Source organism: Falco biarmicus, chromosome 3 (genome assembly GCF_023638135.1).
Source record: "Falco biarmicus isolate bFalBia1 chromosome 3, bFalBia1.pri, whole genome shotgun sequence".
Classification (NCBI taxonomy): Eukaryota; Metazoa; Chordata; class Aves; order Falconiformes; family Falconidae; genus Falco; species Falco biarmicus.
Window position 1 is genome coordinate 101,410,031 of NC_079290.1, and position 16,456 is coordinate 101,426,486.

Genomic DNA, 16,456 nt, shown 5'->3' on the forward strand with positions numbered 1-16,456 from the left:
AGGTCTTTGGGATGAGTTATGCACCCCTCCCTCCAAAAAAGAAAAAAACCACCAAACCAAAACTGCTCCTTTTATGCAAAACCCCTCTGTTTCAGTTGGCCCACAGGAACTTGCACTTGAGAAGGCTCTGCCAGGGAAAGGCTCTAATCCCCGCAGCGGGCACGATGCCGCCGCAGCAGACGGCTGCCCGCTGTCACACAGACGGGCCATCTGTAAGCATCACTGTGCCTGAGGGTGAGATCCCCAGCCAGAAGAACCCAGGAGGTTTGGTGGCCCCACCTTCCTCATCCCAGGATAAACCACAGGCACAGGCAGTCAGAGAGCTGCGCAAGATGCACCCTTTGGTCATCTTGACCTAGGCCTTGTGTTGCATGAAAAGGAGGAAGAGCCTTCATCCTCCCCTCTGCAGAAGGAGACTGCTTTTAGACAGTGGATTTAAAATCTTAGCCTTCAGCTTACCGAGTTAATTCCTGCTTGGTGCTAGCCCTGAGGCAGCAGTGGGAGCAGTGAGAGTGGCAGGGGAAGGTGTAACGCCCAGGCCTCCTCTGAGGACCCCAGCCTTGCACCAACGACTTCCAAGGGGGAAATAACACAGAGCACAGGCATTCTTTCTAGAAATGTCTTTTCCCACAAGCGAACTGGAAGAGGCAAATGCAGCAGGGAAACAGGAGGCTGCAGAGATGATGTGCAGCAGTGAAACTGTGACCCATGGCAGCAGAGGAAACAAGGGCAGCGTCTGCATGAGGACACCAAGCCAGGTGTGTGACACGCAGCAGCAGCACAGCTACTCACCTCTGACACCACTGCTTCATCACCGAGGCAGAGGGGTTCCAACCACTCCAATCTCTAGTCAAACCAGAAGGCTTTCCCAACCAAGACAAGCCAAAAGATCTACATGTCACTGAGGTCTGAAGGTATTTTCTTCCCTGAAAAGCAGGAGCATCTAATCACCCATCCAAGTGCAAAGGCGCAGCACCCACCCCCCAAGCACTCGCTAATTAAATAGTTGTTCCCTTCTACCTCTAACACTGACTTCGGGGTCTCCCGGTTCCCAGATCATTGCTTTTATGACATTCAGCTGGTTCTTCCATGAAACTGTTTCAGCTGAAGGCTGGGGTACTTCCCCTGCCAGAGCTGGCTGTGCATAGCCCCTCAAGCAGGAGCCCCACACTCCCACCAGCCTGTTCCCAGGCTGCAGCTGTGACAAAGGGGGTGCTGAGCATCACTCACACAGTTCAGCTGTGCGGGGGAGGTGACCGAGGTGGGGGTAAGGGGCACAACCAGCTGGTGCAGCTGTGTGGGGGCTGTGGCTGAGTTCTGCAGGGTGCAGGAGGCTGCTTCTCCCTGAAGGGAAGGGGGAGAAGCTGGGTGGGCTGCAGCCAGTGGTACTGGCCACACTGCCAGAGCCAAACCTGACCCCCTGGCCCCGGGAGCCGGAGTCTCCGCATCCCATCCACCTGGGAAGCAGCTGGGTTGGTCACCAGTATGCAGTCACAGTGCCAGCAGGTCCTGCTCAGCTACAGGAGAAAAGGGGTCAGGAGCAGTTTTCTTAATGACTAATTTCTTTAATGATCTCTTTAAAAAAAAAAATTGCTTAAAAATAAATTATATAATCTTGGGTTTTTCCAGCATCTTGACAGGATCTTTCCTATCAGACGATGCATCGGATTTGCAATATGCGCTCCTAGCAATGCTTTTTCCTTGGGCAGGGTTGAACAGTTTTTGAAGGAGGAGGAAACTTGAATGTTTGTGCATTTGAAAGCTGAAATCCAGACTGGTTTTTGTTCATTTCTGATACAGCTAGGATGAGAAAGAAGAGGGAAGGAATGCCCTAAACTGGCAGGGCTGGAAAGCAATGCAGCGAGTCTTAGGAACTGTAGTTGCCCTTAGACTCCTCTTATAAACCTTCTGTTCAACATCTCCACACAGTCTCCCACTACGGGGAAAATGTGATTTTTTTCCTCCAAATGGTAAGGCTTGGAGCAGTTTAGTTTTCCAGGCAAAAGCTGCTCTGATTGCCAGCTGTCCACGCAAGCACCAGGTTACCTGTAATGCCAGTGCTGAGCGCCCTGCGCGCAGCCAGGGATGCCTCTCCTGCCACCACAGCCCCGACAGCCGAAGGCCAAGGCAGTGGCTGTAGAAAAGTTTGTGCTGGTGGTGCTGGGGCCCTCCTCGGTGTGTCAGCACCTTTCCCTTTATCCACTTTCCTCCCCTTCTGTGCCAAACTCTCCCCTGCGGCCCGCAGGAGCCCGCACGCACCCGCCGTTCCTCTGGGGACAGGAGGAAGGAGAGGACAAGGCCCAGCCCCAGGCGCCACAGTGCAGAAGAGCACACGGCTCCGCACAGACACCTGCCTGATGTTACCGAAAGCATCCGCCACTTCGTGGTACGGGGCTCAATCTACATACCACCTCTGCAAGCTATAGTTCATTTCATGGTTGTTTAAAAAAAAAATAAAAAATGCTTAACCTTGTGGCAAGGGCAGCTACAGAATAACTCACCGCATTCCTTTTCTTCTCCTCTGACCAGACGGGGAAGTCTGGGGGTGCTGAAGAGGGAGGACACAGCCCACCACTCATCTCACGCCACGGGAGTTGTTACAGGGTCAGCAGTGCTTTGGTACTATGTTAATGCTTCATGGCGTGCTATTACTGCCTTCTGCAAGTGCCAGCCAACGTCCCTCCCACCTGTGAAAGTCAGCTCCCGAGGAGGAGAAGGGGAGGAAGGGGGAGGATTTTGAAGCGGATGCCAAATGGACATTATCCTTCCACATCATCCCATTTCAGGCTCATTCTTAAGCTGCCTTTCACTAAGGGTGACTCAGCCGGGACCTCAGATCCGTGGTACCACCCTCTGGAGGGCAGTTTTTCACCAGTCCCAACCTGAAGACCCTAAGGACCGGAGCCGGTACAACGCCAAGGCCAAACGTGCCGAGCGCAGTGGTTTGGGGACCTGGCTGGAGCTTCCTTGCACACCTGGAAGCCTGGAGCAGGGCAGGACCCCTCTCCTGGAAGTCACCAGTGTTGAGGCTGTAACTTGGGTGCTCAGGATTGGGATTTAGCCTTGGACAAAAGTTTTTCATGTTTTATTTTAGAGTATGGAAAAAGCAAATTCCAAAATGATTCTACAGAGGGAGCATGGATTAGGAGCTTGACTTTACCTGCTGCACCCACGTGTGGGTGCCAGCACGAGGGCTGGGGTCGGGGCAAACAGTTCTTACAGAAGAGAGACCTGAGCCTGAGTTTACACTGAAACGCATGGATGCTGATCAGAGAGTCCACAGTATAAACAGTATGCATGAACCCCATGCCTTTGAAAATCAATTAACCATAATTATCAATCTACATGTTCTTGACACACAGAACCGTGAATCATTTTATAGAGCATTAGATTCCTTCTAGTTTATACCAAATGAGATTTTTGAAACATTTTTAGATTAGAGAGTAGATGTCTCAACTAATAGAACTCATATTTTGAATTACATTTTGGTCCCACTGAGGACAGTGGAAGGACAAGGAAAAGCACCACTGAATTAGGGATTCATTTATAAAATCACAAATATTAGCGCTAAGTATCATCACAGCTGTAGGTGACTGCAGAAAAAATATCAACGTTTAAAGGCATTCCTAGCAGCCACACAGGTTGTTGGAAGCCTGCCTACTTTTTCAAAACACGCCTCTGCTTATATCTGATGTTCCCTGCACTGTAGCCAGTACTAAAGGCCTTTGAAAGTTTTGGTGTCACATGTTGCAGGAAAGACTTGTACTTTCTTGAATTTTCCAAATCCTGTCCGCATCCCTGTGACCCGTGTAGCTCCCCATCGGTTTGAAGCTGCTATTTCCATTTTACCTTGGGGCTTCAAGTGTTCTGGGCTTGGCCCAGCGAAGCACCAAAGTACACACGTAACTTAAAAAGATGCGTCACTGTTTTTATGGGGTTAGTTATTACTAGATTTAGCTCTATTTTCTTATATAATTATAGCAAATTTCAGCTACAATCAATACTATCTTTTACCATCACTAACATTATTATAAATGCACATTATTTACATATGCAGTATGTGTGAACACACAGCAAAGGCATTCAGTTACAGCGCTCACACACGTGCCCGTACGTTAACACCACAAATATGCACATGCACAATAACATAAAGACAGCAGATGGCTTTACTGTCTATCGCCACGTCAAAAGCTCTTCTTTTGTTTAAAACTTAGATGGAAGGCTATCAGCCACCCAAAACAACACATCCTTGAGCTGCATCCCATTAAATCATTCTGACTGCTTCTACTTAACAAATTCCCCCTTCCTCAAGATACTTCATTTTGCACTCATATTTAATGTCTCATGGTTATTTAATGTACCTTTGGGATAATCAGTCAAAATATCCAAGCAACAATCCTTTCCCTGTATTTTCAAGTAATCGGAATACTTCCTATGATTTTCTTCTGCAAGCAGGTTTATTTTGCTTTACTTTAGATGGGAGGGAGCAGGGATTATATTTACCTTATTTTCACCCATTTATTTCTGGAAACTAACTTTATTTTGGCTCTGATATGTCCAAGCATCAAAGCATTAGACAAAATTTAATGAAAACTGCAGTCCTATGGGATTTAAGCATATGCTTTAATGCTTTGCTGAAATAAGGAATTTCAGCAGGGAGACATCTAGAAGTTTGGGGAGTTTTCTCAAGTATTGCAAGTGAACAGATAAAACTCACGTTGTTTGCTGAGTATCAGTTGAACAGTACATGCACACCGATAACCCAGCCCTAACCTGAATGATGACAGTGAAAACCAGTGGCCAGTTTAACTGTGCTGTTATTCTTATGGTTTATAACTATGTAACAGCTAAATTGTCAGAGGAAAAAAATACAATTTTTTTTTTTTAAGTCCTAGTTATGGGAGAAACCTATCAGCTGCAAAATCACCAGGTTTATAAAGCCAGTCACCCAAAAGTAGACTTAACATCAAACAGGCCTTGATAAGAGACAAAACACAGGGATACCTGTATGATAGTTTACTTTAATAGCAAATTGTTTTTAAAAACAAAACCAAAACAAGCAAACAAGTCTTAATAAAAGCCTCAGAACTGTTGCGTATAAGCTTAATAAAATAACATTACATAAGCTTAAGGAAATAATGTATTTCTCATATAAAACAGAGTTAAGCCATCACACACAGCAAACCCAGACAGAAAAACTATTAGTGAGACCACCTGTATGTTTCTTGTTTAATTTCTACTTTAACATCAGAATTATTTGTTACGCATAAACTAATTTCTCTATATAAAAGAACCTGACACAAAAGCCATGCTGTCCATGTTGTAAGGTGAATGATAAAATGGTTATATCTCTATTTCCAAAAAGGCTGATTTGCCATTCTGAAGAAACATATCCTGTCTTTCTTACAAGAAAACAGAGCATTTTAAAAACTGAATAGCACTCAGACGGGTTTCATGTTCCCATGAAAGAAAATGATCATATTAAACTTCCCTAGAATTTAGTTTAAACTTTTAAAGTACTCTTATTGATACCTGTAAGTCTTTTAAGCATGGAAGACACCGAACGTTTGGGGAAAAGGGAAGAAACAACAGAAACCGTTGGTGGACAGAAGCTATATAAATAGAAACCAAAAGGAGAAAAGTATCACGGCACAAATCCTTCATTTTCTTCTAAATTTCATTTCTAGGTACAATGTTTTGAGGCAGAGGTTCTCCACATTAACTATCTCCATCAGATATTTTTGGATGTCGATTCAACCTCACACTTTTGAGGACGAAGGACATCTCAGAGGTTGTTCAGTCTTAATCTGCACTAAGATGCCGGCAGGCAGAGCCCTCTCGTTGGTACTCTATCACCTTTCAGTGAAGAGCCCACTCCCAGTAATGTCGACGCCAGATTAGCATAATTTGTTTTGATCCAGCAAGGTGTTTAAACCCACCCTTACCGGTGAGTGTACGAGCTACCCAGCTTTGGGGGAGCAGAGACGCAGCCTTAGCATTTCCCTTGGCCAGCTTTGCACAGCGGGGTCTGCAGGTAAATTCCCCTGAGTGCCCCAGGAGACAGAGCTGCCTCCTCTGGCTGGTTAAGCATTGTTTGAGGGCTTTTGATGCTGCTGCAGGTATTATTCCAGTGCAGGATTAACTCTAAAAGTACCTAGAGGATTTCTGTGTGCTGGTCTTCCTCACCAGCACGTAGTTATTTTATTCATTCTGCTGTGGGGGTTTTTGTGGGCTGGGGTGGAGGGCTGGTTGGCTTTTTTTTTTACTTCTGCTTAACTTTAAATATTTTCTTAAATCTCAGTGAAATCAAAGATATTTGAGCATGGGCTTAAAACAAAGATATTTGAGCATAGGCTTAATTGCTGTATCAAATAAAGGAAGCACACATACTTGCTAAAGAGCTTGGCTAAGTTAGGAGCTTATTTTGAACAGATCACAAATGTAATAATCCCTCAGCTCTTTGTCAGACAGTCCCACAGAGGACACAACTCAGGCAATTCAGAGATGCTGCAGGGCAAACTGTTCTAATCCTGTTCATACAGCTTTTAACATTCTGGGGTTTATACTTACATTGCCAATGCTCAGAAACACGCTGAAGGATCTCTATGTATTGCTACTCCATTGGAAAATGTATTTAATAGTAGAAAAAGTGAAGATGTTTGCATGAGTTTCAGTCATGACAAGTGGTTCTTCACATTCCTCAAACAGTCTTTCAAGTTCAATTTGTTCATAAATGTAATTTTTGTCTTAATGGCATGAAATCAATGAAAATGACATTTAGTTTCTCATAGTAATAACTTTCCAGCATTAATGATAAAGAAACACACTATTTCTTTTGTATAATTAAAGACATGATGCTCAGGGATGTATTACTATGAACAACAAATTATTCGCTTTACTAACAGGGATATATAACAATGGAGTTGGTGTCATTAAGAGAACTAACACTGTGGATCAATGCCTTATATACCAATGCACAGCCTACTAGGAGCCAGCTTGCTCAAAGAGATGGTGACACTTCCAGCCATTACGGCTACGCAAAGGGTTCATAAATGCAGCATTTGTTGCTGACTTTTACAGAAAACTGGTAGGCTCATCCTAATGTGTTTCTTATTAAAATGGCTCCATTGACAGCAATGGTTTCATGGCAATTTCAGTCTGAATCTAGGCCTATTCACTTTTTTTCATTAATAAATTAGATTTCACATAGACTGAACCACAAATCTATCCAAAGTCAACTTTTGAAACTCATCTGCTGCATAATCTTCCATTATCTTTTCTCCACTCTGATAACAATCCACTGCTTGGGGAATCGGTGCAGGACAATCAGCACAGCTCCCTGCTGGAAATGGGACCAAGCTGCAGGATTGCAGGCTGCCTACACACCTTCATAGTGCCCGGTAAGTGCTACTTGTGAATGCACAAACTAACCATTCTAATTAATATATTGAAAATCCACTATTTAGTAACATTAAGAGTGACACCTCATTATAGTGCACCATTTTTTGTGGGCATAAGTCCATTAAGTGAGGAACATATTTTAATTATATCTTAATGTTATGTCTGGAAATCATATATATCATGTGGAATATTAAAGGAAAAATTGCATATATCCTCATTAAAAGTAAAACATTTTTTCTTTTCTGAACAAAGCTGCAAAGAAGTTCTGACATTGAATTTGGGTGGGGTTTTTTTACCTTTTTCTGGAATAATGTAATTTTTGTGGTTATTCTGCTAACCACCTTATACCACAGAATAGCTCGTTCATTTCTAGTGCTATTATACAGTACTCTTGTATTTCCCCCCTCAAATTCTACTGGAAAATATTACTTTGTAAAATCTTACCTTGTAAAAATAATTCTCTGTTCCTCTGAAAACTATTAATGTTTCTTTTCTATATCAGTCCATATGCCATTATCACCTCAAGACTCAGTATGGGGGTACTGAACCTACCTTCCCATTGTAAATTATCAATCACAAAAAATAACACGCTTTATATTTAAAGTATTATAATCTTTCATTTTCTGCTCACTACATTTGTTCTATCTATGCGACTGCAGCATAGTCACTACTCTGATCATTTTTTTCACTTTCCTGTGGGCTGGTGATAGTCACCCTTGGATTTGTGGATGTTTTTTCAGGACGGGAATCCACCTAGAGAAAAAGGACAGGTACTGTTGACTGGTTTGGGTAACAAAGATTTCACTTCAATTCAATACAATGTTAGCACTTCATACTAAAACTTCCACAAGGTATTCTTCACATGAAAAAATGTTTTCTGTGAGTGATCACATTAACATTGTTATTTACCTTATACTTATATACCTTCCAGAGGACAAAGTACACAGATCAGAGGTTCCCCCCAGTTCTTTCATCAAACATCCACCCACCCACAACCCACATTCATTTAAAGTGAACGCTCACTCACTTTCTCCGCTTCCATAAATAACTTCAGCTTTTCTAAAAATAAATTTTAAAAATCAATATATCCAGCATAGAATAAATTCAGGGCCCAAGAAAACGTCACATTACTCAGCTCTCTTAACTGAAAAAATGTTCTCGTGTGTCATACAGAAAGAGGAGAAAGCCAAGTTGTAAGATGCAAGAAACCATTCCCAGCATCAGTGGAAACAGAACAGAGACTGTTCTCCAGCAGCCTGCAGGCAGGGAACACGCAGCAAGGTGTCCTACCTCTGACGCTTAAGAGCCCCACTCTTCCGAGATCTGGATTCTCCCCATTAAACAAACATTTTGTTTCCCACATTCTGTTCTCTGGTCAGTTCACCTGAACAGTCAGCATGGTCCCCTTTATCTTTCTGGCCTGCATGCCTCCAACTAAGCTAACAGCATGTTACCATGTCTCCTAAATTAATAGGATATTTGCTTTTAAACTGGTTAATTTAAGCACCGTGCTTTGGGGATCTTATCCATTTCCACTGTCTTTTCCAATTTCTAAGAAAAGGAGATGAAAGTCCCACAAAGCCATGGCAAGAGCCCTTTGTGAAATGCAACTTCCATGAAAGTCAACGCATCAAAATAGTGAGGCACTGTGGTTTCATGAACACACCCTTTTGCTTTGTCCTAAAGGACAAGGTAATGCAAAAATATACAATGATTATGCTTTTCTGGAAATTGCAAGAATTTTTTGTATTTTATTTTTTTTTCAAAATTCAGCATACGGAAATGAAATTCAGCATAATGAAATGAAAGCCGGAGAGGGACCTTTTGCAAGGGCCTGTAGTGATAGGACAAGGGAGAAAGACTTCAAACTGAAAGAGGGCAGGTTTAGGTTAGACACAAGGAAGGAATTCTTTACTACAGGGTGGTGAGGCACCTGCACAGGCTGCCCAGAGCAGCTGTGGATGCCCCAACCCTGGCAGTGTCCCAGGCCAGGTGGGATGGGGCTTGGAGCAGGCTGGTCTGGTGGAAGGTGTCCTGCCCAGGGCAGGGGGTTCATAAATAGATGATCTTTAAGGTCCCTTCCAACGCAAACCATCCCATGATTCTATGATACTCAGGAAAGCAGGAAATGCAGATCCATCAAATAGCGAGAAACAGCTGCTTTCTCAGTTGGAGGGCATAGTGTAATTACTGATCTAACTGATCTGTACAGATGGAAAACAGCTTTTCCACAAACTGACGTTCTTGTAAATGCTCTCGGGACCTTATCAGGAGTGAGCTACTTAGGGACTAGCTGAGAAGCGTAAGGCTGAGATGAATGAGGAACTATAGCTTAAGAACAACAAACTGAAAGAATGAACACTCACCTGTTTCCGACTGTTAGAATCCTCTTCTTTTATTTCTGCTTCAGGCTGAAGATCACCTTGGTAGTTGAGGTGCTCCATTCCCTCACCATTTTCTTCGTTTTTCTTGCCATTTAAATGGATAAGTTCTTCTTCCTCTGCTTCATCAACATTCTCTGTTTCTTCTGCTTCATCTTCATAACTCTCATTCAGTTTCTTCTTGTTTTCTACTTCACTTCTTCCTGTAACAGTTTCCCCACTTTCCTTTCCATTCACTACTGGATATTCTTCCTCTCCTTTATATGCCTCCTCTCCCCTGTCGTTTTCCTCTTCTGCATTTTCTTCTTCATCTACGGTTTCTGCTGGCCTCTGGTGAAAGGAAAAGCAGGAGCATTATGAGGCATTTTTAATCAGAATGCTCCACGCAATTCTGAAACGTGACAGACATCAAAATCACAATTACATCATCACTGGGCAGTAAGTATGCCAATTTGAGGTTTGTCTACACGGACAGAAAACACTCCTCTTGTACTAATACCCCGTAATGCACTTTTATTCTACATTAAAAATATGTTGGTGAGATTTGAATGTATTACACTGGGTTAATTCATTTGACCATACCCAAAACAACCGGAATGAGCTAGATGTAATTAATACAGCAACAGCTATACTGTTGCAGCAGTTCCAGGTTCTCCGACATTCTAACATTTAGTATGTACTTGTCTATAAAATCCTGTCCCAACAAAATACCATACATCACCAACCCACAAACTGTTCCCCAAGAAGCATTTTACCTATGGACCAGCCATGCCATGCCAGTTGGTCCTGCTGTGCAGCTGCCTTTGCATCCACAGAAAAGCAGCAAGAAAGATGAGGTAGACCTACTGGTCACTTCCATAACATCATCCCCCTTCCCAAAGACCCCTGTGTAAGGTGGCACAATTAGGATTTGTTTGACATTTAGCAATTAATTTTTCCTACACAGAGGCAGACCAGCAGACAGGAGGAAAAGGATCTTGTCCCACATTGGAGAGGAGTAAGCAAAACTCACTGTAGTTATAGCTGCTAGCAGCATCCTTTCATGACACCCTGGAAGACCGATGCACATGCTCTCTAAGCTTTGTCATTTGTCTTCCAGTTTCCCTTTGAAGATCCACCTGACTATTCAGTGGACCAATGCCCCCCCTGCCAAGATGACTTGTATACTTGTGCTAAGGTCTGAATGAAAATAAAGAGAAAAAAAAAAAGCCCACGGGAGTGACAGGATGTATGCCTCCCACACAAGCTCATCAGACTCTAAATCTAATGCAAACAAGCTGAGAGCAACAGTTTCTCTCTGTATCAAAAGTATTTGCAATCTTACTATCATTAGCAGCTCCTTTATGTGCAGCTATATGCTACAGACCTGTATGTCTCCCTCACTAATACTAACGTTTCAAAAGAATTCTCTCATCACCTTCAACACCAGTAAAAGCCTTCAACACCAGCAATGTCAATAACTGAAGCCTCCTGATGAAACACCTCGCTTTTGTTTTGATATTTAAGTAGCAAGATAAGACAACTTTATTACGCCAGTGCACAATACTGCATTGACACAGCTTCAAAAAGGACAAGTGACTGTGTTGTAATAATCCATAGAATGACAAATAACTAGAAATATTACATGGTTACCTGACCAGATGGCTCCATAAGTAATTTTTTTAGTAGCCTCTATTTGGTTTTTATTCAAGTTTTCCTGACTGACTTTCATCTAGTAACATCAAACCAGCCTTATTACCACTAAAATAAAAATTAAACAAGCCAAGTCTTTACAGGCACCTTCAAAGACGGCACCATCCAAAGCAAACCTGAGACAGCTTCGGTAACCTCCAGCATGCAAAGATAGCAAAAATCCATAAATTCTCAGAAGTTGCCTGCTAGTCTTACGCATGTCACCTACTAATTTGTTTTCAGTCATCTAAGGAAATTAGCAGCTCTGGATTCTGACCAGAAACAGGGGAGGGTGAGACAAATTAAACGCACCAGACACCTCACTAACAGCGAGCTGTTTTGCTGTTGCTTAATGACACCTGCTTGACACAACATTACACCACCAAATGAAGAGAGGGGAGGAGCAGAAGAAAAGCAAACCAGGCTTTCTCAGTTAACTCTTGCAGCCATCCAAAATATTATTTTTTCCTGCTTTTTGTAACAACTGCCTGATGGTGGGTAGGATCAGAAGGGAACTATCTGCCCTTGCCTGAACTGCTTTAGTGGGGTGGCTCATTTTGGACTGCAGAAGAAGGTATGTAGACTTTACTCCGTGGTGTAAACCTATGTATCATAATGCATATGCTTCTATTGGTGTCATTGCTGTGGAAGCAGTCTTTGGCACAGAAACAGTGGATGTTTGAGAGGCGGTAATTTCTTAAGGTGCTAGTAGCTAGACTCATTAGCCCTTATCTGTCTAAAATGGGTTGTGGATGCAAATTTTTTAAGAGTTAAAGCTGAGTAACACAGAAAATAAACACAGTGTTACTGAACCGTACCCAGAAACTCAATGGAAGCTCACAGGGAACTGGCATGAAATAACATTCAAATTTCAACTAATTTAAGTGGACCAGTCAAGCTAAATTGCCTGAAAAATAATAGTACAAAACCAGATCAGTAAAACAAACCCCATCAGTGCAAGTGTAATTTTTTTATAGTAACTGAAAATTTCAAGATAGTTGAGCATATTACAACAACAGCTATTACTACAGACAAAAATAAAAAGTCATGTTTACACCTAATAATTGGAAAGCAAAATGTCTTCTTCATTTAATCTGTTTTCAAGCTGCACTACATTAGAATGGACATTTTAAACAAGTTAAACCCAACACTGATCCAGAGGAAAAGACCTTCCAAAGGCACCTGGAATGTGGACGGTCCCGACAACTGGCGGGGCCATGGGCTGCGGAACGGCCGGCACGTTTCACGGGGCACAGCAGACCCTGTGGGCTGCGCTGCGGGGAGGGGACTGAACACCAAAACCACCCAGCACATCACACACTGCTCCTTACACAGAGAGTGTGATGCTTTCTGCTGAGATCTAATTGATCTACTAGCTATGCATAAATTAGCATCCTCTATTTTAACTACACCTTCTTCACCGAGAAAGACATATACTCAGCAAAAGTTAGGTTTTTCACGTCGAGGGAAGAACATCTATGTGTATATGTACATGCAGGGAGGAAAACAGAAAAAAGGAGAAAACCAGAGTTTTTTACGGTCCAAAGCCTGTAGATGTTGTACATGCTTAACTTCACCTTCTTGAACAGTTCCAGTGATTTCAGTGAACTTGAACCAGTGAGCTAAAGCCTACATCAAAGTGCTTGTGGGGTCAGGGCATAATTTAAAGCTCCCTGGAGTCAATGGGAACCTTTCCATTGAATTTGATACACACCAGCCATCCCCCCACCTACAACTGTACAAAATGTATACACCAAAGTTCCTGCAAGCTGTCTTCTCTCAGTCAGAATAAATCAGAATGGGTGTATGGAAAGCAAAACAGGTGTGCGCTGATTCAGACCTACATGTCCTTGCAGAAATTATCAGACTCATCTCTAGAGGTCAGAAATAATCTTGTGTACTTCAGGAAAGGCAGTGACATTTCACATCTTAGTGTTTAGCCTTTCGTCACTCATCTTTTAAATAGCCAGAATATCCCTGGTAAGAGCTCCCAATGTAGAACGCATGGGCTGATAGCCAGGACAGAGGTGGGACTCTGCTGCTCCCCTCTGCACCCAAGAAGTCAGTTCAGCTTTCAGCCAGCATGCTGGCTCACAGCAAGTCGTACAGGTACACTACATTTGGGAATCCTGGAAAAGCTCAGGGTGTCTCAAATCCAAAGAACCAGCTGTATCTCCAGCCCTGAGCGACAGGTCTGTCACCACTTTGTAACAGACCTGAATGGACATGAGCATCAAAGGCCAATATCGGCATGTCAATGTGAGAGATTCCAGGATCGTAACAGAGAACAAGGGGCACTTCCAAAATTCATGTTGGAAGCACCCAGCCAGTTGTAGCCCAGGGTAATTAAACACGTATACTGTAATGAACTACAGAATAAGTGTTCCTGTGTTACTTTAGTCCTGTGTCCACATCACAAAAACCAACAGCACCACTTGAACCTGACAGCAATAAATTCAGGACTGGAGAAGCATCAGGTGATTTTATTCTTATTGCTTGAAGTAATTTTCACAGACAAGTTAGCAGCTTCTAGGACAGGGGACTTTCCTGGTGACTGTGATGGATTATCCTCATTACTCCTGTCATCAGAACTACTCGTAATATGGTTTGTCATTTTGGCCTTTTGTATGGTTGCAAGAAAATAGTAAGTAACCTTCTTTCTTGTGTTACTGGCTGCCTATTTGACATGAAGATGATGCTTTTGCAGTTTCCCAGTTGAATGTACAGTGGTTAAAATAGCCAGTTTTCAAACCATGAATGTCAGCATAATTCTCCGCTTGTCGCAGACTAGCAATAAAAAGACTTACTGACAAAAGACTTGTATATGTATATGGAAAGGCATGTTCAACCAAAGGCATGTTCAAGGCCAGGCTGGATGGGGCTTGGAGCAACCAGGTCTAGTGGAAGGTGTCCCTGCCCATGGCAGGGGGGTTGGGACTAGATGGTCTCAAAGGTCCCTTCCAACCCAAACCATTCCAGGATTCTATGCAGAACAACCGAAGTCATTCCCAACTTCATGCTGGAAACATGGACCCAGCTTGCCTTCTGGAAACTTCCTGACACACTAGCAGGTTGATGAGGAACAGAGTGAATTTCATTTTGCATTCAAGAAGTATGATTTCTTGATGGTATTTTTAATCTCAGCAAAAACAGAGTGTTTAAAAAAGAAAGATGTATTCTAATTACACTCATCACGCTATCATTCATTAAAAGCTACATTACCAAATGCCATCATCATTCAAAAGCAATAAGTCAGGAAATCTTCCGACATGGAAGCATTTGGTTTCTTTTCCTCTAGGGATGCTAATGTAACCTCTCAGAAGGTTTTTACATGACTGATACTAGAATATTGAAAAGTGCAGTATCACACATCATTTAAGGCGGGCGGAAATTATTTTGTGCCATTAACATAAAACATAATTTTGCTTTATTGAAGCCATTTGGAAATGTTTACTTGGCTAATGGTCACAACAGACAAACAATGAGGTAGACAACAAAAATCTCAGTTGTCACAAACACTGGCATGAATACATCTCACAAATGCAGCGTCAGGAACACTCAACTTGTATTGCACCAAACCTCTCCAGAACAGAGCTGCCCCGGCTCCTACCAGGCAGGAATGCTTTGTAGCAGCACTGCACGGATTCCAACAGCAAAACATTTTGTTCCCAAACAAGATAGGGTTGCTAAGTGACAGCAGCCCTCTTCCCTTCCACATCATTTACAAAACTCAGGCTCTTAAAAAGCAAGTAAATGGGTTAAGGGTTCATCAGTCTTGCACTTCCCACATAGTAAATGTGCTGTTGTTCCTGAAGGCAAAAAACTCTTTATCACCACAACATTTAATGATCCAACCATTTTATGAGTTGGATGCTTTGCTGGTAATTATTCAATTTTTTTACAACAAATGCAGCACCTGAGTCCACAGAGTCTAATTTTTCATAAGATCATAGCACCCAGAAGTCTAACTGGAAGGAATGGAAACCATGTAACTTGAAGCATAGAAAAACAGCTTTTCAAAGGCCATTCCTCAGTCTCATTGTGTGCTAACTGGAAGCATGGCCATGGCAGAGAAGAAAACATCTGATCAGATGTTTACTTCTCTGAGATGCACCTAAGTCAACAATATTTTTCTACATCTATTTCACTGACAATCATGCCTAGTTTTTCCGTAATATTTTCCATGCGTACAGTAAAATTTGCTTAAACTTCACACCCTCCAATCCAGTACGGTCTGTTGAGCATCCTTGTAGACAATGAGAAGCATTTTAAAAGCCCTACTGAGGCTGCAAAAAACCAGACCTTTTTTTTCCAAAAATATACAAAAATATACAAAAAAATGGACTCTTCTATGATGAATGAAGAATGCCCTAAAAGTTAAGCAAACTAAGAAATTGTCTGCTCTAGGATTGCTATATTTTTTCAAGACAGGCACACAGAGAGGAAGCTGTTTTCGATGCAGTACAACACTAGTTTTACAACAGAAGCGCGCCGGCAGGCTTTGCTCGGGACGAGCAAAGCCCTCCGACGGCTGGCCATGCAGGCTGCTAAAGGAAAGGTCAGACCTTGCTGCCATAGCTTCGGAATTCACAGTCATCCAACGAAGAAACTGAGGGAAGATCTGTCTTCTCATTCTGAGCCACAAGGAACCAACCAGAGCAAGTTTCCCTATCTCACGCAGGCAATGAAAAAAATTCAGTGTCTATCAGTGGAGCTGAAAGAAGAACACGCAAGGAAAAAACCTTATCCGCTGGCTTGGCAGCACTCAAAATCCAGAAGGCTTAAATTACAGCTGTACCATTTATAGCAAAAAATGAACATAAAAAGTTCTGCATGTATTCTTTCCAAATGCCATTTTGAAATCTTTATTGATGTAGTACAAAATGTTTCCTCATGAAAAGTTCTAGCCTTTTTAATCAAGGAATATCTCTTCGAGCAGTCAGCCTGTTTTAATGTTGAATCAATGCACACTTTAACAACTTGCCTTTAGCAATAGGGAAGAT

At 42.5% G+C, this 16,456-nt stretch overlaps 1 protein-coding gene across 2 annotated transcripts in view; it reads right to left on the reverse strand.

The window, feature by feature from the left end:
- Positions 1–5,001: 5,001 nt before the first annotated feature.
- The window catches only part of DCDC2 (doublecortin domain containing 2), a 68,398-nt gene continuing 56,943 nt past the window's right edge, over positions 5,002–16,456 (reverse strand). For both annotated transcript variants that reach the window (XM_056333321.1, XM_056333322.1), the window contains 2 exons: positions 9,768–10,112; positions 5,002–8,154 (listed from right to left, as the gene is read on the reverse strand). In XM_056333321.1, the coding sequence (XP_056189296.1) occupies positions 8,047–8,154; positions 9,768–10,112 (453 nt within the window). In that variant the 3' untranslated portion in view covers positions 5,002–8,046. The remainder of the gene's footprint in view (positions 8,155–9,767; positions 10,113–16,456) is intronic.